General features: G+C 37.7%; 2 protein-coding genes and 1 long non-coding RNA gene across 14 annotated transcripts in view; 2 read left to right on the forward strand and 1 right to left on the reverse strand.

Annotated features, from left to right (window-relative positions):
- Positions 1-869: 869 nt before the first annotated feature.
- acanb (aggrecan b) lies at positions 870-10,075 on the reverse strand. 2 transcript variants are annotated; one of them, XM_039647046.2, is made up of 17 exons: positions 9,998-10,075; positions 9,530-9,913; positions 9,267-9,441; positions 9,031-9,158; positions 8,655-8,948; positions 7,784-8,077; positions 7,413-7,596; positions 7,169-7,296; positions 6,785-7,078; positions 6,604-6,696; positions 5,187-6,506; positions 4,970-5,083; positions 4,435-4,593; positions 4,276-4,358; positions 4,026-4,170; positions 3,678-3,860; positions 870-3,560 (listed from the first exon to the last, which is right to left on the reverse strand). In XM_039647046.2, exons 1-17 carry the CDS (start codon positions 10,071-10,073, stop codon positions 3,475-3,477), a joined length of 4,140 nt encoding a protein of 1,379 aa, XP_039502980.2. In that variant the 5' UTR covers positions 10,074-10,075; the 3' UTR covers positions 870-3,474. The 2 variants fall into 2 exon arrangements, with proteins under 2 accessions (XP_039502980.2, XP_088983557.1); XM_089127431.1 differs by lacking the exon at positions 870-3,560 and having other exon boundaries at positions 3,775-3,860; positions 4,016-4,170.
- On the forward strand, positions 6,398-17,736 carry LOC120459108 (uncharacterized). 3 transcript variants are annotated; one of them, XR_016150618.1, is made up of 6 exons: positions 6,398-6,527; positions 8,406-11,371; positions 11,487-11,961; positions 12,081-12,156; positions 16,484-16,569; positions 17,198-17,736. It is a non-coding gene; the product is annotated as an uncharacterized LOC120459108 (long non-coding RNA). The 3 variants fall into 3 exon arrangements; XR_005617265.2 differs by lacking the exon at positions 6,398-6,527 and having other exon boundaries at positions 10,075-11,371; positions 11,487-11,604; positions 11,877-11,961; positions 17,198-17,735; XR_005617266.2 differs by lacking the exon at positions 6,398-6,527 and having other exon boundaries at positions 10,075-11,051; positions 11,210-11,371; positions 17,198-17,733.
- A 789-nt stretch (positions 17,737-18,525) lies between these two features.
- The window catches only part of ppip5k1b (diphosphoinositol pentakisphosphate kinase 1b), a 33,154-nt gene continuing 27,399 nt past the window's right edge, over positions 18,526-24,280 (forward strand). For 3 of the 9 annotated variants that reach the window (XM_039695238.2, XM_089127373.1, XM_039695237.2), the window contains exons 1-3: positions 18,527-18,688; positions 23,108-23,495; positions 23,577-23,769. In XM_039695238.2, the coding sequence (XP_039551172.1) occupies positions 23,373-23,495; positions 23,577-23,769 (316 nt within the window). In that variant the 5' untranslated portion in view covers positions 18,527-18,688; positions 23,108-23,372. Of the gene's footprint in view, positions 18,689-23,107; positions 23,496-23,576; positions 23,770-24,280 lie in introns of those variants that run through there. The other 6 variants (XM_039695241.2, XM_089127374.1, XM_089127375.1 and 3 more) reach the window with 3 other exon arrangements.

Below are 24,280 nucleotides of genomic sequence, written 5' to 3' on the forward strand. Positions count from 1 at the left end.
GTGTTTACTTACAGCCATTTAAAATGTCCAGACCACCCTATAAATCACGTAGACAGGCAGACAAGGCCTGTTTGTGTTAGAATAAATCATCCTTCCCGTGCTCTGTATGACATTTGGGTAGTTTCTTATCCTGACCAACAGGGGGCGCGCTATAATGACTCAGCGGGATCGCTCAGAGAACAAAAACAAACAACTGTCTCAGTTAGAGCAAACCGCCGACATCATTCATAACGGTGACGCTGTTTAACAAATATGGGAGAGGGTATGATTATCCCACCCCTATTTCCACAGGATTTCAGGATGCTTTGGCCTCAAAGTTGTGCCTTATTTACACCTGCTTCCCAAACATGGATCGAGGGCGGTGGAGGCACATGAAAAGCCAGCAGTGTTCCTCAGTCTCGCTTTTTCACTCAGCTAAATGCACATAAAGATGCACAGTGTTAGGTAAGAGAGGTGTATTCATCAGCTTTCAGGATTTTCCTTTCCCTTGAGAAAATGTCATAGACACGGTGTTGTTTGCCGTATAATTGAAGTCTTGTGTGTGTTGAGTAATGTTGGGTGAATGTCCACATGAACTGTTTTGACCGGTGTCTCATCAATACTTTTATATTAAAGAAAGAAAAACACTGTCAGAAAAAATGACACAAAAGCTGTCTCATATGTACACTTTTGAATACATTTGAGGTTCTAATATATGTACTCTTTTGATACAAAGGTGCAGGGGTACCACCCCAGTGACAGCTTTTGTACCATTTGGTACACCCAGTGACAGAGTGTACCATAAATAGGCCTATCACAATATATATCACTCCAGAAGTTTGTCAAATGATACATCAAAAGATAAACAATGTTGAAAATGAAGACAAAAATCATCTGTACACTTTATTTTCTACCTTAACACCATTTGTTTATATGTAATCACAATGACTTTAAGGTGAATTTGTTACAAGTGCCACTTGATTTAACATTTTCTAACACAATGCAATTTAGACAGGGCCTAATTTGTCCAAATTTGGTGCCACTGTGTATAATTCAGGGTTCCCAGTGCTAATATGAAAATATAACAAATGTCAACAACAACAAAAATAGTCCTTAAATTGTAATAAACACATTTATATTTATATTGGCCATTTATTTTCAGTATCCAAAGAATGATTGAAAATGTCATGGAAAAGTTATGGAACATTGTTCATGATGTGGGAACCGTGTATAGAGTAAACATTAAGACATTAGGGAAGAAAAAAAACAAGTTCTACCTAGTGAAAACAGAACAGTTTCAACAACTTACATGTTAGAAAGTTTTAATGTTAAAAAATTTTCCATCCTAGTTTGATACGCAGAAAAATACTATAAGTTATTGGTAGGTTTATTTCCCCATAAAGTATGAACACATTGTGACTGTTGGAACATCCAGACAACAGCAACATTGGCTCAACCAATGGCATAAATTTGGGGCGGGATTATCTGTTTGGCTGACCAATGACAATGATGGATGGAATGTTTGGAAAGGCTTTTCGAAAACAGCCATATTTTTGCTACTTGGTTTTTGTGTTCCAGTGGTTGGTTTTTAACCAGTCTCTGGTATTAAAAGTAAAACACATTTATTCACTCTCGTTTAGTCTGTTTATTTCAGGGGTACAAGGACCGAAATGAGCTCAGCATAGAGATGACAGTGACAGAGTGCAAAATGAGAGATGGATATTGCTGGGAACAGAGCAATTCCAGGGTCGCTGTATTGGAAACGATTGACTCTGTCAATCAAATGTTGTGGGGCACACTTTGTGTGTTGGATTAATATGCTTTGTTTGAAAATTCCTGTCTTGTTTTCTGACGCTTTATGCTCATTTGAATACGGCTTGTCTCTACATACATTAGGTTGTTTGATATCTACTAAATTAAATTTATATTAGAGCTCAAGTCTGTAATGAAGGCCTAGACAAATCATGTGAACTTGTGAATTAATAAATTAATTAAGTAAAAGCTAATGCATTGCACAACATGGAATAAGTGCCACTAGGAGCCATTCACTTCTTGTGACAGAAAGGTCACAAATATAGTTGTATCATTACAGCTAATGTAGACAGGATATTATATTTTTCTAGTCTGAGGAAACATTTGCAAGCTGACCTAGAATCAGACCTAGAAGAAGCCGGGGAACTTTCACAGTTTCACTGAGATACAACTAGATATTTAAACATTTATACTACAACAAACAACAAAACAAATAAAAAAGACACATCTTAATTGAAGAATTTGAAATACTAATGCAATTAAATGTAATTGTTTCCAGCTGTGGTCATTAAAGCCTTTTGTCTTGTTCTGAACTTAAGTATTATCCATGGGTACAGATAATGTTACCTTTGTGCATCCTAAAACACAGATGTTTTTGGACTTTGTCCCAATCACAACACTGTCTACCCTAAATAGTATGGCAGATACGTTTTTTTTCTGCATCTCAAATCATAGTATGTTGAAAATAGTATGCCAAAGGTGCCTGGATGGTACACTATTTCTGGCAGATTTCTGAAGTGCATTTGTGCTTTGTTTTTTTGGGCTAATATTGCTCAAAACCCTTGTGTCCTCTTTTTAAATAACAAAAACAAGGAATGCAAGGCCAATCCTGCCACGTGTAAATGAACCTAAAAATTAAGCTAAGCTAATTGTGTAGCTTCATCCTAATGCGTACATTTAAATGCAAACAGTATGCAACAATACTAAACAAAAAATATCACAATACTGTTATTGTGTTTCTACATATTAAAAAAAATAGCATTTTCCAATCACTGGCAAATATGTAATAGGAGTATGCAAATTGGGAAACATAATGGACAGTACTAGAGGCTATGTTTGAAATTGCATATTGCTATACTACTTGTATGCACATTTTATTGATGCTTCTCATATGCAAAGTAATAGGTCATGTGACGATTCAATGCCTACTATTTCACTTACTTAAAAACAAAAGCAAAAAAAACCAACAAAAACTTGTAGGCAGTATATATAGTATACTGTGCCATATTCCGAAAGTAGTAAACTAGTATTTAATTCTGAACATAGCCTAAAATCACAAACAATGGGAAAGTGCTCACACAAGTAAGAATTAGTGTCACCTTGTGGCCTGGAAGGAAATGCGCTAATGGTAAAGTAAATCTTTTTTTTTTTTTGGATTTTATAAATTATTATAGATTAGATTATCTCTTGTGACCTAGCATTTATGTGTTAGGGTAAAAAGTGGTAGAAATACAATCCTAAAATGCCAAAAAATATTTAAATGAACACAGATAAATGGCAAATATTTTTTTCTTCTCTCCAAAATAGAGCTATGAGTAGAACTTGTAAACCAATCAGCCAGACAGGCTACATAAAGTTAGTCGCTACATAAGGTTATTCCCTTGTCATTGAGATTTTCTTAAGGCTTCTGTACAGGTTATAACAGTCCTCTGGATGTGTTAAAGTGTGTGTTTTTCATCTTGTTTAGAGGATCTTCCTCCACGTCTGACTATTGACTGCCTTGGTAAGTCTCTTGAGGAATCTTTTCCGTAGCCTGTTGTTTGTTTTGCCTGTTGAAGTAGGTAATAACATGGACACAGACATTTTGTTGACTTTTGAGTTGGAGCTTTACTCCATAAAACACAACATACTAACTTTTTCCTCTTGTGTGTGTGGCATATACTAACCTTCTATGCATTCAACTTGAGGCTTCTCCCACTGACCATCAGGTAAGCAGTGCACTACAGAAATGTGACGTTGTGTGAATCCGCTGTCACACTGGTATCGAATGATGGAGTTAGCAGGGTAGCGATCTTTCCTGATGCCTAACATCCTGGCATTCTTCACTTCAGGAGGTGATGAACATGTGACTAGAGTAAAACAAATTAAAACAAGAATAGTAGTTGCTTTGGATTTACAATATCCATTGGTAATAAACATAACATAATGACTGTAATGTCATTAAATAGCTATTGTGATGTAGCTCACATAGCTGATTAGGTGGGGCTGATTAGATGTCTATCACCTCTTCTTACCAGGCCCAATCTTGCAGGTAAAAGGAAGATGATAGTTGCAAGGTACATCATTCCACTGGCCATCCTCATGCCATATCATTACAACACAGTCCTCTCCTGTGCTGAAGTAATCATCTGGCTGGTTGGGTCTCCAGTTTTCATATTCCTGCAGAGAAAGTAGCACTAGTTGAAACAATGACATACTGCAGATGCTTCAGATCATAGATGTTACTCAATTCTGAAAAAAAAAAAAATGTAGAGAAAGTCTCACCAAAGGACTTCCATCTGTCCAGCGAAACTGATTTTGTTCATCCCTGTCATTGAGTCCAATCCATTGATAGTCATGAGCTTGAGCTAGTGGGTTTAGAAATGTATAAGTGCTTTCAAAAAGCAGGTACTTATCTTTTATAAGAAATCAAATTCAACTCACTTCTTACAAACTCTTGTTCTTGTCGGGAGGATATGCTAACCAGGTGAGAGTTTAGCTCTTGACAGCGCTGCTCAGCACTGGTCCAGGTCTCACGCTCGTCAAAATGGATGTAACAGCTGCCCATAAACTCCACCCACCCGTCGGCACATCCCTGTTTCACTGACAACACAAAAGAAGCAATGAATTTCTTATAGTTTTTATTATGTATTCTTTAAGGGGTGGCTAGTTACGTCAAACTGCGTTTCAACTCAGCTCTCTATACACTGTGCAGGGTTACATCTAGGTACTTCACTTGGCAAAATGTGTTCATTTCAAATACCCTAGTAAGTCATCATCATAAACATACACCCCCTTGGATATATATATTCATGTTCAATTTCAATCTGTAGGACGTAGGAAGTAAGTGTATATAGGAAGTAAAAAGACAGCAAGACAAAGGAAATAGAGATGGATGGTTAAATCTTTCCTTCGGTCACAACAGATGCAGTACATAATATGATATTGCAGCAACAATATGCTCTGACATTTAACTTACGTGTTGAGCAGTTTTCCCCACTAAATCCTGGATGACACAGACATACTGCACTGCCATCTTGTAGAGAGCATAAACCTTGACCACAGGGATTTGGGTCACAGGGGTTAGCAGAAGCTGCCAAAGATAGATAAATTCACCTTAATTTCCAAATGTTAACATGAAGGTTGTTGTTCACTAGTTGAATAACAACAAAAGGATATATTTGTTCAGTTATTACCATCAGTAACAGATGGCTCTTCCATAGCTTTTGACGTTTGTTGTGAAGGTGAAGTGGTGAATACAGTGGTGGGTGGTGTGGTGTTCAGAGGTGACTGATCAGACACATCAAACACTTGTGTGGTGAAATTAAGTTGCTCATTTCTTTCTGGTAGGAGATCATCTGCTTCATTGGGATTCCAGTAATCTTCATATAAAGTTCTATTAGAAAGAGATATGGAGATCTCCTCAACATATAGTGCTTGACTACTGCCCTCTCCACTGATCTCCACTGATCCACGACCCTGTTCTGGTCCAATGGTAGAATTAAATAGCAACTCAAATACCTCATTCTCTATTAGAATGGCAATCTCTCCATCTTGTTTCTGAATGTGGCCAGACGCCTCACCCAAGGGATGACCAGGATAAGTTGAGGTTTCAGAGACAGAGCCAGATCCAAATCCAGAGGCAGATCCAGACCCAAAGCCAGAAGCAGAGCCAGGCACAAATCCAGAGGCAGAGCCAGATCCAAAGCCAGAACCAGAGCCAGGCACAAATCCAGAGGCAGAACCAGATCCAAAGCCAGAAGCAGAGCCAGGCACAAATCCAGAGGCAGATCCAGTTCCAAAGCCAGAACCAGAGCCAGGCACAAATCCAGAGGCAGAGCCAGATCCAAAGCCAGAAGCAGATCCAGGCACAAATCCAGAGGCAGAGCCAGATCCAAAGCCAGAAGCAGAGCCAGGCACAAATCCAGAGGCAGAGCCAGATCCAAAGTCAATGGCAGAGCCAGATCCAAAGCCAGAGGGAAAGCCAGAACCACTAACATCAGTCCAGTCAAATGGGTTAATACCAGACAATTCCTGTTCTCCAGATGGTCTTGCAGTCAGATCAATCATTTTTGTGTCTATAAATGTCACATCTGACCCACTTGATTCCCCACCACTGAAGAATCCACTTGTTCCTGAACCGCTAATTCCACTGCTGAGTCCTGATGGAAGGCCACTAGCTCCACTTTGTGCTGGGAAGAGGCCAGACTCCTCTCCAGATTCTTGGTCCCCAGATTCTATTTCTAAAGCAATGATAGCACCACTACCACTGCCACTACCTTCTTTAGCCTCCGAAGCACTGCCTGAGGCAGAAGTCTGCCATATCAGTGTATCTGCACCTTCTTGGAATCTCACAAGGTGAACTGATCCCTCTCCACTTTGGCCAGAACCAGATGTGCTCCCACTGGGTATGCCACTCCCTGATATGTATCCAGAACTGGAATCAGGATCGCCTGATGCTGAGCCTGATCCAGATCCAGACAGGTCCACAATCAAGGGAGGGACAATTGGACGAACTGTAACACAGATCACTGAAAGTAAGCATGCCTAAATATGACCATAATGCAGCATAAATTAGCAGTAGGAAGTGGAGAAATCAAATATATTTGATACCAGGTCTCAGCAGCTCTTGAAGGTCTGTCATGTTAAGATCCTTGTAGCTTGTACCATTCAACACATCCTCATCAAGGAGTATAGACAGATTTGCTGAAAAATAAATAAGAATCTCAGAGATCAACACCCAGTCTTGTCTTTCAATGGAAACTCGTACATGCAGGCTTAAAAGCTGTTATACCTTTGAAGCAGTATGCATCATATCTGGAGTATGGGTTTGGAAAGCCTGTTTGGTTTGGTTCAGCATAAATAGTGTGGACTCCGGTTTTGTTTTCACCACAACCGAAGCTTGGGTTGCGGACAGAATAGCGGACACTGCGATCAGCCAGCCAGCCAGGACTGCACTTGTGGAAACCCTGATTCCATGCTGCATATAGTTCTCCAGTTGAGGCTAGAGTAGAACCCAGTTTTCTGCAATGGGCAGCAGCTTCGTAGTAGGTGAAGCCTGCTAGTGAACTCACATGGAAGATCTCCCCTAAGGGATAAAGACCAAACAGCAAGATTATAGACGATTAAATATACAATAAGTCAATTGTATAATTGTCATGAGCAAACTTCTACCCACCCTTTATTTGGTCCATGTAACAGTAAACATCGTAACGCTCATGTGCAGGCCTAACATTGTAGGTACGCACACCAGGGGTGTCCTCCTGATCTCCAGAGCACTTCTTTCGAGGATGCACGATTGGATACCTAAAAACAATGTTGAATATAATAGATGGTGTCTGTCAACATGCCCATATAGTGTGGCATATAGTTGGACATATAGTTGGACATATAGGGCAGTACTTTGTGAAAAATATGTTTACCTGACAGTTTGGTCCTGTAGCCAACCTGCACTGCATTGATGAAGGCCAGCTTCATAAGCAGCCTGAAGGAGCTCAGGGGTGGCTATGACTGCTCCCAGCTTCTGACACGCCACTTGAGCTTCCTCAAAGGTGTAAGCATAGCGCCTCGATTCAGCCCGATGGTGGAATGTCACTCCCTTCGTTTCTAGGGTGAGGAAAGATTTGGCCATATTTAATATTTGGGAACCATTTAGTGCATGCAATTTCTTTTTGGCTCAATAATTTAATGTTATGTCGGCATAAGATCCTTCAGTGGTGTGTGATGCATTGGCATTTACAGTGCTTAAGTTATGTGTCTATCTCACACATTGGTTTCAGTTTAGTTTACTTACTAGCTGTGACATTGTCCTTGGCAATCTCATATCCCAGATAAGGCAGAGCTGTGGCCACTTTGATGGCATCCTCCTCAACCTCAGTTATGTTGTAAGGTAGTAGGGGACTTTCTATGCTTGTGGTGTTAAGAGGCTCATCTGTAACCAGTTGCCCACGGGCCTCCCCTTCTGTGGTCACGTCTTCAGTATAGTCTGATGGGCTTGAGGTGACTGTAGCCACACTGAACATGGAATCGGTGGTAGTGTGTATTTCAGGATATGGTGAGGTCTTTGTGAAAACTTTATTAGTGTTTTCTGAAAAATAATTGGCAATCTTTGTGAGAATGTACACTCTTTTGAGTCATATCAGGACTTGGATCTGCTTGGATGCTCTATCATTGTCTATTCTTTGCAACTTCATGAAAAATGTTTTATTTGACCAATCAATTTTAAAGTTTTACTACATTTTCTTCCTGAAATCCACCTTGGAATCCTACCCCCTGTTGGGATCAGGATAATCCTGTTTTTTTTTTTTTTTTATCAAAGTTATCCAAATCCCACTGACAAGTTTTGAACAACACAAACTGAAGGTTTGATCCAGATTAAAACTAGGATTGGATTCTCTGATCTAATCTGATTGCAGATTCCTTCTTTCCCTTTTGAACAACCCATTTTCAAGATTTGATCCAATCCGATAACCAAAATCCGATCAGCTTACTACCTTTGAACAACTGGCCCATGGTAAGTTAATAGTATTTGTTTCATTTTTGAGTTTCTATTCCTTTAATGATTTTATGATATGATTGATCTGGAATGTGTAAATGATTTTAAATGCTATAGCGAACAAAAAAACAAAAAATGCTAAAATATGAAATACATTCTCTGTTCTTACCTTCATAACAGATTGCATCATAGCGGGAGTCTGGGTATGGATAACCAGTCTGATTTGGAAACAGGTAAACCGTTCTCACTCCCAAAAGCCCCCCACCACACTGGGGTCGAGCTATGTTAATGGGGTACCGCACACTCCTGTCTGCTAGCCAGCCAGCATTGCACACATCCATGCCAGTCTTCCATGCCAGGTACAGTTGCCCCGTGGTGGCTAATTGGGCTCCCAACTTTGCACACTGATCTTCAGCCTCTGCAAAGGTGAACTTCTCCACAGACATGGAGTAGAAAACCTTGCCTGGATGATGAGGAGAACCCATAAAGTAAAACAAACGCACCAACTAGATACATTTTTATTTTGGAAACACTGCCTGAGGTACCTGACATTTTTTCTGCAAAACAGTACACATCATAGGTCTCATTGATGTCTCGGACTCCGTATGTTCGTACCCCTGGAAAATTTTCTTTGTCTCCATAGCAAGGCTCCCTTGGCTCATGAATAGGATACCTATTGAGAATGAATGAGATTTTTCTATAGTTCCTTTGTATTGATTGTGCATTGACTGCTTGTCGTTTTTATTTATATAGTTATTAGATATTGACCTTTTCACATTACCTCACAGTTTGATCTGAAAGCCAGCCGGCATCACATTGATGGTACCCATCATCATAGGCAGCTTGCAACTGTGCGGGAGTTGCAATAGCAGCACTGTTCTGGATGCAGGCTGCTTTTGCCATCTCAAATGTCAATGTATATCGGGTAGAAATAGCTCGGTAGTGAAACACAATACCTGTAAAAATGTGACCCATTAATTTAATTCTCACTTTCTGTTTGTTAAATGTCCTTTATTTTGCCTGAAAAGTTTGAAAGTGCATTACCTTGAACTTGCATCCCCACTGAATCATAGTTATCTTCAATCCCCTGCATGACCTCACACCGGTAGGTGCCAGAGTCACTGGAGCGGAGTTCTGAGATCTCAATGGTAGCATCAGTCGGCACCATGGGGTAGTTCACCATATGAACCCGGTCCAAGTAGTCGGTCTGAACCTGCACCAAGCCACCAGAGGCAACCAGAATGAGGGATATTTTGCCCTTGTAGATGTAGCTCCACTTAATACGGTGGGACAGTGGGGCGATGGTTGGGGCACCAGGGTCCTGGACAGTGTTGTCCAGAAAGTAGCAGGGTATGACCATGCTCCCGCCAAGTAGGGGTTGCAGTGGCTGTTCCACAGGGATGCTCACACTGAGGGTGCTGTCCTGATCTGCACAACATAACTTTTTGAAATTCTCATTCACTTAAAAGAAATGAAACATAGCTATCCAAAATGCACCAAATGTTCACCTACCAGCCATGTCTCCGAACAATATATTGCCATAAATGGCATGGATGCATGTATACAGCAGAAGCCAAGTCAGAGACATGATTCACCTTAAAAAAATACAGAAAAAGAGTAGTTTAATTCATACTTTTAGGGGTACAATAGCTTTTCAATGGGGCAGTACCCTTAAAGGCAAAACTTTGTTTCTTATAAACCCAGAAGTTACATATTAGTATTTTGGATTCCTGGCTTAAGGTACTACTATGAACCCTTTAGGGGTAGATAAGGTACACATGTTTTTTTAAAGAGTAACTAAACCAACTTTTTTTAGTTAGATCTGTACGAAATGGATCTTTATTAATACCAGTCGTTGATTCGAGTAACTTTTTTTGACGTTTGTGTATAGTGTTTTATTTCTACAATATATGGTGTAAAAACATCTTAGTGCTGCCCTCTTCAGGTTGAACGATGGCTACTGCAGTTGAATTTTCCTATTGGATGTTCCGCACTTCGTGACATACGCAGGTTTCAGTTCACCATGCTCTTGGTATGAGCGGCAGTATAAAAACCAGCTTGTTTCGTGAAAACCACTGTAGAGAGTCAGGAGTTGGAATTGCCAGTATTGAAAACGATCAGGATAGAGTGTTTTAGCATCTATTTCGTCCCCTCTATCTCCGCTGGGGTCTGCCCACTTTTTCAGCATTTTTCAAATATTGCCAGTGGGTGGAGTCAGGCTCTGACCGGGGGTTTAGTTACCCTTTAAAAATACTGTCCCAGTGACAAGATGTTGTAAAAGTGCAAGTTTTGCTCTTTTTTTCTGAGCATGTATCCAGGGCACACTGAACTGTGCAAATCAAGTCATTTCAAAGGGAGTTTCCCTGATTCCGAGTCTTCACACGGCCTGAGTGACTGAGCTACTGTACTCTAGGTGGAAATTTGGAATAGATTGGAAACATGACGTCATTAATTCACTCTTCCATTTAAATGTTCACACATACACTCTTTCTCCCCCTGTCTCACTCTGTCTCTCTCTTTAGAAGAATAGTTCACTGTTTGTGCAACAGGAAGCGTTCTGAGCTTGGTAAGTTGAATTTTAATCAATGGCTACTGTCAAATCTGCCTGGGGAAAAAAGCAACAATATTTTCTTGTATGAGTATGATATGTAAATGGCACCGTTAAATTTGATAATGAACACAGTGTATCATTTACCACTTTGCCTAATTTTTCCCTCTTGGCAGTTGCACAGGTTTTCTGAATCAGGCTGTTTTAAATGCACTGAGTGACTGTAGGAGACCTCCATCCTGGCACGGCCCTGAAGCAGCTTTTTATCTCCCACCTCTAATGCCTTACTTCTGTTTTACTGGACTAGAACTAAGAACAAAAGACCACTTCCTATACAAGTAAATGAGACCTTGAGCATGCTTTCACTGGTTTATATTGCACTGAGAGACAAAAATCTGTAGTCGCTGTAGCTTGGGTGTTTTGTTATATTTTAATCTATTCTCTTTCCAATAGATTCTGAAATGAAAGTATGTTTTTCACACACATACACACAAATAGGTTGTGTGAGGTGAGAAGCGCTACATTCAACATCTGCTTAATAGACGGAAATATGTTAACTCAGCTGTCTGAGGTGAGTCATGGAGGATCTCCTCAAGTTTACATTCTATTCCAGAGGAATAAATAACGTCCCACAGTGAGTGAATGATGACTTTTCTTTTTTACAACCAAAATGGACTGTTTCAAATCAGGATGTATAAACTGCATTTTATTAATATGAATACTTTTAATTACAAATGACTTCTTTATAAGTTTATCTGCTCACTGAATAGCTCCAACTCTAGTCTTAAAGTCAGCTGTGTCTTGCCTACTTTAAAATGACCAGTCACATTTGCCTTTCAAAAGCCACTTCACGTCTACAGTTATATTCTGGTCTTGTCAAGTAGAGGTGGAGAGAGGACTTCCACAGTATCTCCATTCAGCCGGTGTGGTATGTTCTCTTCCCATCAGGCTCAGGCCAATAATCAGAGTTCTGTTCCTGCTGTGGTCTGTGCTCATGTACCCAGGCCTGCGTTAAAGCCAATGTAAACACTCCACTGTATTCCACAGGAGCCCCTAAATGGCCAAACCCCCAAGAGAGCCACAGAACCAGAACACTGTCCACATTCAATACACACAGTGGCAGGTAAGCTAGCCTTGTACTGTAATATGTTACAGTGAAAGTATGTCATGTTCATACATGAACATACTACATACAGTGTAAGCTTTTGGCATGCGTTTGGTCATAGATCACAACTATTATGCACACTTGCAATCAGATTCGAAAGGTAGCTTCACCTACGACACACCTTGCCCAGCCTTATCAGGAGAATTTTACTTTCAATATGAAAAGTTAGAAATATTAGCTAATGTTTAAAATGCAAATTGTAAAACTACAACAAACATGTTGTCATGAAATTGTATAAAAAAAAATACAAAGGCCATTTGCACCCATAAACCAAACCTCAATGTAACTTGGACGAAATGAATGAAAAATGATAGATATTAATATATATATATATATATATATATATATATAACCATATAATTTAATTTTAATTTGAATATTGCATTTTATCTTTCTAATCACATGCTTTAAAATTGAATATTAATAAAATAATGGGATTTGAGAAGTAATCAATAAAACTGTAATTTAATACTGACCTTAATGGACTAAAGTGCATACATATTAAATAATGCATTTACTGTATGAACTCAAACTTTAAGCTACATCAATATTAATAACTATTAATAATAATAGTAATAATAAACTTACCAAACTAGTATTGTCCCTTCTTGCTTGTCTTAGTTGTTCTTTTCAGTGTTTTTGTGTCTTGCATTAATCTGTTGGTAAATTTATAAATTCCAGTGTTTTTGGACTGCTTGCCTTCCCTGTGTGAGTCAGGAGCAGAAAGGGCTCTAATTCAAATTGGGCACAAGTTTAGTAAAGTGAGTGGGAGAGAGAGAGACGGTAAAGGGTAGAGGGAGGCAGAAAAATGGGAGTGGGGACTATTGAGTGCCCTTGAGTGGCATGTTGAATTTTCAAATCACAACTTTAGGGGAGACTGCGTTGATAGGCTAGAGGATTTGATTGGCACAGGATTCAGTTCTGGGCCATAATAGGATGTTTTCACAAAAAAAAAGTTATGAGCTTGTCCTCTTTACCTACAATCATTGATTCAAAAATAAAAGTTCAAAATTTCTCAAAAAAAGGATATAACAGTTACTTGTTAACATTGAATGTGTCTGGGTATTTCATTTTCATTTGCATTTACACTTTAAAAAAAAAAAAAAATTTGGGTTGTTTGGCAACCCGGTGCTGGTGAAATATTGGACAGAGCACATGCTGGGTTATTTTGACCCAGCTTTTTGTTTTATACATTAACCCGTTTTCTGGGTTATAACATAGTGCCAGGTCAATTAACCTAATATTGAACATTTTTCATTTTAAAAAAATAAAAATGCACTCTAAAAACAATGTTGTATAATATAGGACAGGGACAAATCGTATAAAATATGTTTTATTCAATGGCAAGTCGGTCATTTACGTACAATAATAGGAAAATACTTTAGGAAGTGACAGAACCAGCGAATGGGAATCTGTGGGAAGAAAACTGGCATCACTGTTCCAGTTCAATCTTATACTTATATTCATATTTGCAAATCCGCATCAAAACAGCTTTACCTTTTGCGATCTCATCTCTCAGAAATTTAGATTTCAACCCATGAAACAAATAACACATCTGCGATGCTATAGTGCATTAACGCTCCCATGTCTCACTACAGACGTGTTCCTATTTGTACCTTTGTAATTTGATAGAAAAACACCGTAATACGACCTTTAAATTCATTCTGGAAATTTCCACTCAGGATGTTTTCTGAACCAGTTTTAACTGGTTTGGCACAGACTACCCAACCTTGGGTCACATTGACCCAGCATTGAATAGGTATGTGAGGGGGTTCATCATTTGTATTGACAGTAAAAATTACCCAGCAGCTGACTTATTAAAAATAACCCAATAAAATGTTTGTCATATTAGAAAATCAACAATGAATGAAAATTGTTCCAATGAACCCCAATTTCCCTTTAAGTTTCATACCAGTGTTTAAGATGATATATTTGTCTTATTTGTCAACAGTTTATGAGTCTTCATCATCAGGTGGGCTTGAATATGATGACTCTACTTTGGAAATATATGTCAAAACTTCATTTTCCTGTGCAGTACCGGTTTTATAGCTCTATTGCGGGCCTTTGGTGTGGTATATTTAGGGACACTGGAAAAGCTTGCAAGAATCTCTCAACCAAATATCAGTCTGCGTCTGATGGTGCTGGAATTTCACAGTTCAAACTTTAAAGTGCTGACTCACCAACTTTTTCTGCAAGTTTTTGAAGTGTGAGATACTCTCATATCCTTATATGGGTAGAAACTTCCTTTGGCCGATAGGTATTTTATATTCTTCACAAACCCAACCAAGTTGATTATCTTGGTTACAGCAACTGAACTTGCTCGCTATGGCGCATAAATTAATCAATAAACCCATACTTATAGGTTATATAAATGGGAACTTATTGTTTTAAACCCATGAACCCTGTCACAGGCAGTGTGATAAGACTGGCTATGTTAGAGAAAACTTTACAACGGCCAACATTTCAGACATTTAACAGAATTGCTTGGATACACTTTGAATGTTTTCTTCAGAAATTCCCATAGGAAACATTTCCCTCTGGTACTTTCTACAGCCACATCTTATAATGTCCTAAGAAGGGACCTGTAATGCCCTGGTACACCTCATTACATGCAACGTATACAAAACCTGCAATATATTCACATGTGTGAACTATAAACCATGTGTGTAAAATAAAAACTTAATTACCTGGAAAACCCCGGAGGGGTCAAACGAAAACATATTGTGTCTGGTCACACAAACTGTGCTTGTTGATTCTCATACTAGCACATTGTTTCTCTGTGTTGCTACTTTACGAATCGAACAACCTTAGGGGTCTCACGAGTAACCGCTTAGGTTTATTTCTAAATATGTTCCAGAAGTCAGTGAATTGCAGGTATTGTCTGGGCTTAGGGGTGAAAAGTTGACCCGTATAACATGCTTAGTTTATAACTGTTGTAGTTTAGTGAAGTTTGATGGGGTGGAGGGTGGGGGAGTTCACTAGGGACAGGATTTCACTCGCCCCTGGAGACTAGTTAACGGTTATGAACAGGCAAAGTGGTGACATCATCAAAATTGCAATATCAATATATGTGTTGTACTGCAGGTTTAAATGCTCTTGAATGTGTACTCTCATTTGGAGTTTATGTGTGTGCATTATTTTTTACTATTTTATAAATTGTATCACAGTTTATTCAATAGAATGAATTATTCTTGCAATTAAATGATTTTCCCCCCATATATTTTACAACGTAATTTATTTATGTGATAGTAAAGCTGAATTACCAGCATCATTACACCAGTATCCAGTTTCACATGATCCTTCAGAAATCAGTCTGATTTTCTGCTCAAAATTTTTTTGCGTATTAGAGCCTGACCGATACAAATATTTGTTGGTTTTAAAATCCGATATTCCGATATATCGGCCGATATATACAGTATTTTTTTTTTCTCTGAAACGCGCAACAAAACATTAACAGATTTCTCTAACATTAGTTATGTGTAGTTATTTATGAGTTTTAACTAAAATATGATAATGCATTTTAAAAAGAAACTTGTTTCTTTTATTGTCACAACAGAACAGACTGATGATCGTGGCATTAGCTAGTTTTGTGGTAGTCTAGTCTATGATGTGCCTACAAATATACAACTCCAACACTCATGACATGTTTCACGCGTGTTTCGTTCATTTTTATTTTATTTTTGAAATATTAATTTATCGGCCATTATAACTGCCGAGACTGATAGTTTGGAAATATCGGCCAATAATATTGACCTGCCGATATATCGGTCTGGCTCTATTGTGTATTATTATCAATGTTAAAACAGTTGTACCTGTTAATATTTTTGTGAAAAAGCTTTAAAAGATGTCATTCAGACCATCATGACACAGTATTTTTTTGTTGACAGTAGGAGCCCTGATTGCAAATCGGCATTTTGCTCTCTAAAACGAAAACGAGAAGCACATATTCATTCAAGTGAATTTTGCAGACCAACATGTGAACCGCAGTGTTTTCTTTGAGGTGACAAATTGATGCTTCAGTTTTTGTTTGGGATTAGGGTCATCATGGGATAGAAACATTTTGTTCTCAAATGACTGAAATATGGCTTAGAACGTCTACATCTGTTCTAATTGTGTAGCATACATGTAGTTCATTTTAATATACTAATGTAATTTAATAAATCATAAAATCAGCGGCCTAGTTGTCCCTGATGTAATTGCAGAGGGGCCATACATTTTATGAAAATGTCATGCAAGTTATTACGTAAAAGAAATTGCTTACATTAATGAGTATATTTTGTTCTAGATGTTCCCTGAGGATCGTTTGAAAAACCATATGAGGGTCCATTGCTGTTTTTGAGGAACGCTGGCATAAAGGACACCGTGTAAGAGGTGAAGTGTACTAATAGCTCTAAAATGGTCATAAAATGAAGAGATACACACTGTTAAGATAACGTAAGACCTTGACCAACCACCAAACCTAATATTTGTTTGATCTCTTTATGACTAATTCTTGCCAATGCAAGTAGGCTTATCTTCGCATTTAGCTCCTGGCAAATGAGTAATGGAAACAGAGGATTCATAGTGCACAAAAATACTTGATGTCTGCTTCATGTCTTAATTTGGCTGCCCTGAAAATGTCTTGACAATTTTTGAAACGTTTAAAGACCTTATAATGTACTGAGCCTTCCCAAACTGGCCTCTCGACAACACTCTATGTTACACATCTCAAGCTAAAAATATATATATATATATATATATATATTTAAAATTATTTTATTCATTATTATGTGTGTGTTGATTGGAAACACCCCTTATTTACTATGGTGAACCGATTGACATGTGATCCATTGTGATTGTACATGCTGTAGTGAGTCACACACACCTGATTGTCCTCTTTGACCCCAGCGCAGATCTTGAACCCAAACTCTCAAAACTCACCCCAATTTGATGCAGGGCAATCTGCCCTGGATTTGAACAAGCTCGCATTGACTCACTTCCCATTTCTCCTGCTCAACAGGGTATTGACACAGCTTTTCGGTGTCCGTTAAGGGGGAGGAAAGAAGTCTTTTTACTGGATTTCGTTTAAATGAATGGAGGTATTATGCAGATGTCACACCAACGGACCCCTACTGATGTATATGAGCTTTCAGTGGTCAACTGACGGGTTACAGAGAGGTTATTTTTTAAACGAATGTATTAATGTGAATTAAAGTAACATATATGCATGAAGTCAGAATATAAGATTAAAATGATTTTCTAAGCTAATAGCTTGGCATTTACACAAATTATTAAATTGATAAATTTTTTTATTATTATTTATTTGTTTCATATTTATTTAATGGCTTATAATTTGATTTAATTCTTAGAAATAATATGTAGACAGTAAACATGGCTTATGGGCATTTATATTTACAGTAGCATACTGCAGTAATTTGCAAACATTGATTCTTTACAAAGCCATTAATATAATAATTATTTATGTACAGCGTCTTAGGCCTACTTACTTCTACATTACATTTACACTTTACATAAAGTACAAAATTTAAATATTGTAATTTTTTTTTTTTTTTTTTTTACAAATGATTACCTAAGCTAGCTGTTTATGGTTCAGTTAAATAAAAAAAAAGTTTGTTTAAGGTCAGTTCACCATTGGTTCCCTCTGCTATGGGTTTTATGACTACAAACTGAACAGCTATTTGTTTGCTAGTATAGCTATAATTTAAGGTTTTGCATATGATAACATGGTAGGATCATGATAATTGTAGCTATACAGTACATAGATCCTCATAAGGGTCAGTTTTAATGGGCTGCTATACGTAAGCCACATATTGGAGCAGTCAGTGAACATTCGAGAGCTGTCTATGGTATAGGCTAGCACTGTTTTATTGTAGTAAGCATTGTAGAAATGGTGATTTTTAAAACAAAATAAGGCCTCTAAATGATCAACATGATCCAAACTTTGCTGAAAAACCACAAAGTTCTACATGTCTGATTAGTAGGTCATACTTTTTTGGTATTATAAAACAATATAAATAGGCTACTGTTCGTTTTCTCACACAAACCGCTCGTTTTGTGTCTTAGGTAATGTGTACTTACATTTATGAGTCATTAGATCATGTTTAATTTGGACTTCTCTGTGCATGCTCTTTGAGGTGGACCCCATATACCTCTTGACAGACGAGAACGGTTTTCACCTAAAAATATCAAATTTGAAAATACTGTGGAAACAAAGACACCTATCTTGGATGCCCTTGAGGTAAGCTAAAACATATAAAAAATTAATTTCAAAGTGAACTATCCCTTTAAAGGGTTAAACGAAAGCTGTTGTTTCGCCCGTCCTGTAGGAGGCAGTCATCCGCGTGAAGTTCCCGTGTACCAGAACACGAAAGACGGCGCTTTCTGTCAAATGTTTTCTGAAGGTAAATTCACGCTGCGAAGCCCAAGTTTCACACTGACAGCAGACGAGGAAGTCAAACACTGTCCGCGACCGAGTTCCTCTTACAAGAAAGTGAGTATCCTTCAGTATGGACCTGCATATTTAAGTCTTTTCTGTTTATTTGTAACGCTCCTAAAGTTTATGTTTGTAGACATATTCTGTGTGAGTGATGGAGCAGCCTGCAACACTTGTTTGACTTGTCATTTCGAAACGATACGATGCGATGACAAGAGGATGTTGTATTCATAATTCTGTTTTGCCCAATATAATCACTATTTTTTTGGTCCATAACTCACTTTCGTCTTAAATCGTGTCTTTTACTCGTCATTATGTTTAATTGCACAGAAACAGATGCATAAGAGCTGTCAGTTACGACTCCTTTTCCTCATTGGTCCATCACAGCATGGCATTCGGGCTCCGTGTTCCCTGGCCTCCTCTGACTACTTATGGCAGTGTTAAAATGCAGGCATCAGTCTGACAGCTGCAGATCTCAGTCCCCACACTATGTTTGATCATGCTGTGCTTTTGCAAGGCATGCTTGTGTTTTTGTGGTTATTTAATTTGTGAGAATTGGTACTGTACTGTATGTATGTGCCAGTTGCATGCCTGGGAAAGCGAATAGTGTCCTGAAAATGGTAACAAATCTCAGTAAATGACCAAAGAAACACTTAAATGGATAGTTCATCCAAAAATGATAATTGCTTCCTGTATGGCGTTCTGTCTTCTGTGGGATTTAGGATATTAATCATTATGTCAAACTTAAGTTGCTTTTTTTTCATATCATGGTTTGGAATGACATGAGGGTGAGTAAACGATGAATGAAATGGCTGATATGCTATGCCAGATGGTCTTAGTTTAATCCTATCCTACCCCCAGCATATTTTAGATTTTTTTTTAATTATCTAGTTGCATTGTAGGATAGCAAGCATTCTTACCATAGACTGCTAATGGTTAACTTGTTAGTTAATTATATACCATTTTGGACCACTTGGGTGATTTAGCACTCTTCATTTTCTGCAACTCCAAGCAAATTTGCTTGTTTCTCCATTTTTACTACATTATTAATAAGTTGTGCACAATTTTATCATGGCAATCCTGTATACATTTAACTTACAATGTATCAAATGAGGAACTCACTCCCAGGCCGATTTTGTCCTTACATTCTTGCAAAAATAACTATAATGCAATAATATTAATTCTGGCCCTCCCTCACTTCTGGTTCTGAATTCGGTGGTGCTGCGGGTCTGCAGCTGGATATATCTCGCAACATTACACACTAACTAAAGTTAGAAAAGTGAAATCATATTCAACCACCCATTTAATGATAAATAATGTATGACATAAATAACCTTTTAAATAGTGGCAATCCTCCCAGTCATAATAAAAGCAATTTACAGGATATGATCTCAAAGGTCAATGGCTCTTCAAGTGTCTGCTGGACTGCTGCTGTAGATACATCATAGGATTATATTGGCATAAAATGTTCTGGCCTCTGATTTGTTTTCTATGACGTAAGGCGGAAATTGGCACAGAGTCATAAATTGTCTTGTTATTGGGAAGTAAGAGGGTCTGTGGCTCTCACCATTGGAAAAAGGGTAATGGCTGGTTTGGATGACATGAGGCACCTCAGCCTATCATATAATGGCATTGACGTCAGTGGCTAGCGTTCAGAGATTTGTGTTCGTCTTGTGAATAAATGTTCTATATTTGTTGTTTTTTCGCTAGTAAGTTATAGAAAGAATACATTTATTTAATAAAATCTTTATATTTTGTTTTCCTATATTCATTTAAAAAACTTTATCATTATTAGGCTTGCACAGCCGTCATACATCGTTACAATTCTAATTTCTTTGTTGAAATCTGGAAACCATAAAGAACACATTATTATTAAACAAAATCATTAAATTACAATAGAATACAATATTTATAATTAAATAATTAATTTTCTCTTTCTTTTATTTCTGAAAATGCATTTTATCAGCATCATAGTGCATGGCTGTCATAGTCATTCAAGTCTTTTATAATTGGTAAAACCACAAAAGACAAAGAAAGAAACCATCAATATTGTTTATTTTCTTTAGACCATAAACTGTAATTGCAATATTCTATATGTAATTCTTTAGACAATATTACATAATGCCTATTATTAAATACTACTACACATTTGCTGGTGGTAATGCTGTAAATGAGTTCCGCCTGCCGCTTCATTCCCTACTTTGCCTTCTCTCATGAAATAACATTTTTATCAAGGTAAAATCGACATATCAGTTCCCATGAAAGTATTGTTTAGTGTAAAACATGTTGAAGATTAGCAAACAAATGCCGAAATGATAAGCTATTTCTTCACAAAGGAAAAGCCGGAGCGTTAACTTTTTTGGCTAAAGGTTGCAGGCTTGCCTTCCAGTGGCTTTGACTGAGTTGCTCTGATTTGGAAACAACAGATGCCGTAAAGAGACAGTTTCACCCCAAAATGAAAATTTTCTTGCCATTTAGTCATCATGGTCACTGAGTTCCAAACCTGTAAAAAAAAGTCAATGGGGTCCAAGCTAGGGATGAAACGGTTACCAGTTTGATGATAAACCAAACACGAAAAAAATTCCTGATGGTGACTAGTACCATTACTGTTGATTTAATTTGTTGTTTGTTGCTTTTCAGTATAAAACTTGGTGAAATGGTTTCAGTTTGTGTATTAGCACTTTTAACATTTCTTTCACATTTTAAAAATACTATGATAACCGTGATTATTTTGGTCACAATAATTCATAATGTGAAGTTTCATCTCTAGTTTGCGCCCCTAATGAACAAAAAAACATTTTCAAAATATCTTAATATTATGTTCCAAGTAATGAAGAAATGCATGCTGGTTTGGAACAACGAGAGACAACACGGCAACATCAACTCAACCAAGAACACGTGTTTGGGGCGGAGCTATCTGATTGTCCGACCAATAGCAGATAGGGTTTGTGTTCAGAAACATTTTTTGCAATTGCAGAAATGCCTTCACATTTAACAAGGCTGGATAGATGTAAACATGAATGAAATCTGTACACTTAAGGATGAAAAATGAATAAACATAGTATGTGGTATTTAACATACACTTCAGCACTTACTTTGAAATGTTTGCATAACACGAAATCTAGATTGCACAACAGAAGAAGGCAGAAATGTCAAATGTATTATATAATACCCAAGGAGTTTTTGCCAGCACCTCGTTTTGGTTTATGATCAACGTTGTGTCCGTTAAGTTGTTCATAAATCTTTCAAAAGGCTTATGTCTTCATATTATCGTGTGAAGATATTGGACTTTGTTGCTTTAGCTGTAAGTGATAGTAACAGCTATTTATGAGTTTGTTTATCTCTGTATGTGTTTTGCCTGACCCTGGGTCGCAGTAGACGGCTTCCTCTCAAACTTAATGTTCCCTGTCAACACGTCCACAGCTTGATGAGTTATCTTTGGATGCCGTAGGCCTCAGCATTTGATCCAAGTATCACCCCTCCCCCAGATTCACCTCAGCCAGTGACCTGTGGCTATTATTGGGCCCTAAGTCACATGCAAAGCTTTTAGCATTTGAAATTTGTAGTATTCTTAAAATGCGCAAAATATAACAGAGGAACACATCTCCTTCATATCTGGATGGCTTGATGTTTGTTTAGAGGGATAGCTAGCATGGCGTGTATCAGCATGGTACGGAAATATGATATGAAACTGCATATGCCTGCAACAGTGCATTCTTTTCCGTGCAGTCAGCATACTGGGAAGGGTGGGCCAAGTGTAGCTATAAGATTTGTTTAGTTTAACTATGTAAGCATTTTTATTAGCATTATTAGTGGAACTTGCTAAGCCAAACATTTACATTTATTTTTCCTTATATGCACTATGGACAAGAATGATATCCTAGCAAAACCTTAATCACCCACAACACTCTAGACTAGCAAACACATAGCAATGCAGAATTATGGTGGCACGTTTTCCCTCACATTTTGTCCTAAAATTTGAAATATCTATTTGTGGGTTTCACAGATGAGCTGGCTTAAGCTAGTCTCAGACTAAAATGCCTGTTTAAATGGTCTTAAGCAACTTGTATTGTCTCAAGGTGCACACCAGTAATTTAAAAGCTACTTAAATGTCTCCTTGCTTAATCTAAGCCTTGTCTGTGAAACCAGGCCATTGTTTTACTAGTCTTTTGAATGTATAACATCTGCAAAATTAATACATATTCAAGAAAATGTGCTAAAGGTTACTTGTATGTTAACATAACATAGATCATGCAATCATCAACATGAAACATTTGTTGTATATTGTAAATGAATAGAATGTAGAATATAATGTTAAAAAGACAGCATTTATTTGAAATCATTCTTTTGTAATGTTATAAATGCCTGAATAAAAGTATTAATTTATTTCAAAATCAATCTTATTGACTCAATTTTTAAGCAGTTTTGCATAAATATGTGAACTTATATTGTGTGTTGGATCTTACTTTATTGCAGGTAGGAGCAGGAAGAGATTTTGTGAGAGAAATGAATCAATTTGCATAAATTCAAAATATTCCTGGGTTTGGAAGGATGACACCAAATCTGTAAGGATTAAACGCACCATCATCTTCTAAATCAACCTGAGCATTGAAGTCACTTCTGGAGCCTCATCCAACTGAATTACACACCTCATCTAATGTTTCCACCACTGAGCTTCAGTACAAGATGGTGTGTTGGGAATTTGACTGTTTGACTGAGACTCAAGTCAAGCAGACAGGGGATGTCCAACAGCGGACTCCCCCAGTTCCTGATTGGAAGTGAGAGTGGTGAAAGCAGAGAACTGGATGACAAAGACATGAGGAACATCTCAGGGCCTTACGGAGAGGATGAGGAGGAGGATCAGGTACGGAATTGCCCAATTCCTATTAATGGGATCTTTTAATGGATGTAAGCATTGTTGAATTGTGATGTCTTCTTTTATTAGGCAGAGCGTCAGATCGTTGTGGGGATCTGCTCCATGATGAAGAAATCAAATTCCAAACCAATGACTGAGATTATGGAGAGGCTCTGTAAATTTGAGTACATCACCGTGGTCATTTTTTCAGAGGAGATTATACTCAATGAACCGGTGGAGAAGTGGCCGTTGTGTGACTGCCTCATTTCCTTCCATTCCAAAGGTATCTGACATCACACACAGTTTCACTTGCACTTGAAGTCTTGATGTGCCATGTTGTATTTTATTAATGCTGCCTTCAAAACATGTCATAATGATTGTATTTTTTAGATTAGTACATCATAAAGGGCTCTTTGAGCCCTGGCTTATAGACCATTTTGAAAGATGTAAACAAAACTGGTCCAGAAACACTTCCTGTTTTAGTTTTTTAACACTACATAAAAGCTGGGATAAAATACAACCAACCGAACATATAAAACTGAATCAGAAAGTTAAACAAACATCTTTAATATTTTTTCTTTACATGTGAAATAAATAAAACAGTTACAAACTGAAACAGGAAATGTTTCTGGACCAGTGTTGTTTACATCTTGCAAAATGGTCTATAGAGTTAGTTTGTGTGTCAAATGAAGGAAGTGAAATTATGCCACAACTGTTAACTGTAAAATTTAGTTTGAAAAGTTTGGGGTCACTGGTGAGTAAGATTCTTTTTATTATTATTCTTCAAGGATGCA

The sequence above is a fragment of the Pimephales promelas genome, chromosome 25 (assembly GCF_988280905.1).
Source record: "Pimephales promelas chromosome 25, fPimPro1.hap1.1, whole genome shotgun sequence".
NCBI lineage: Eukaryota > Metazoa > Chordata > Actinopteri > Cypriniformes > Leuciscidae > Pimephales > Pimephales promelas.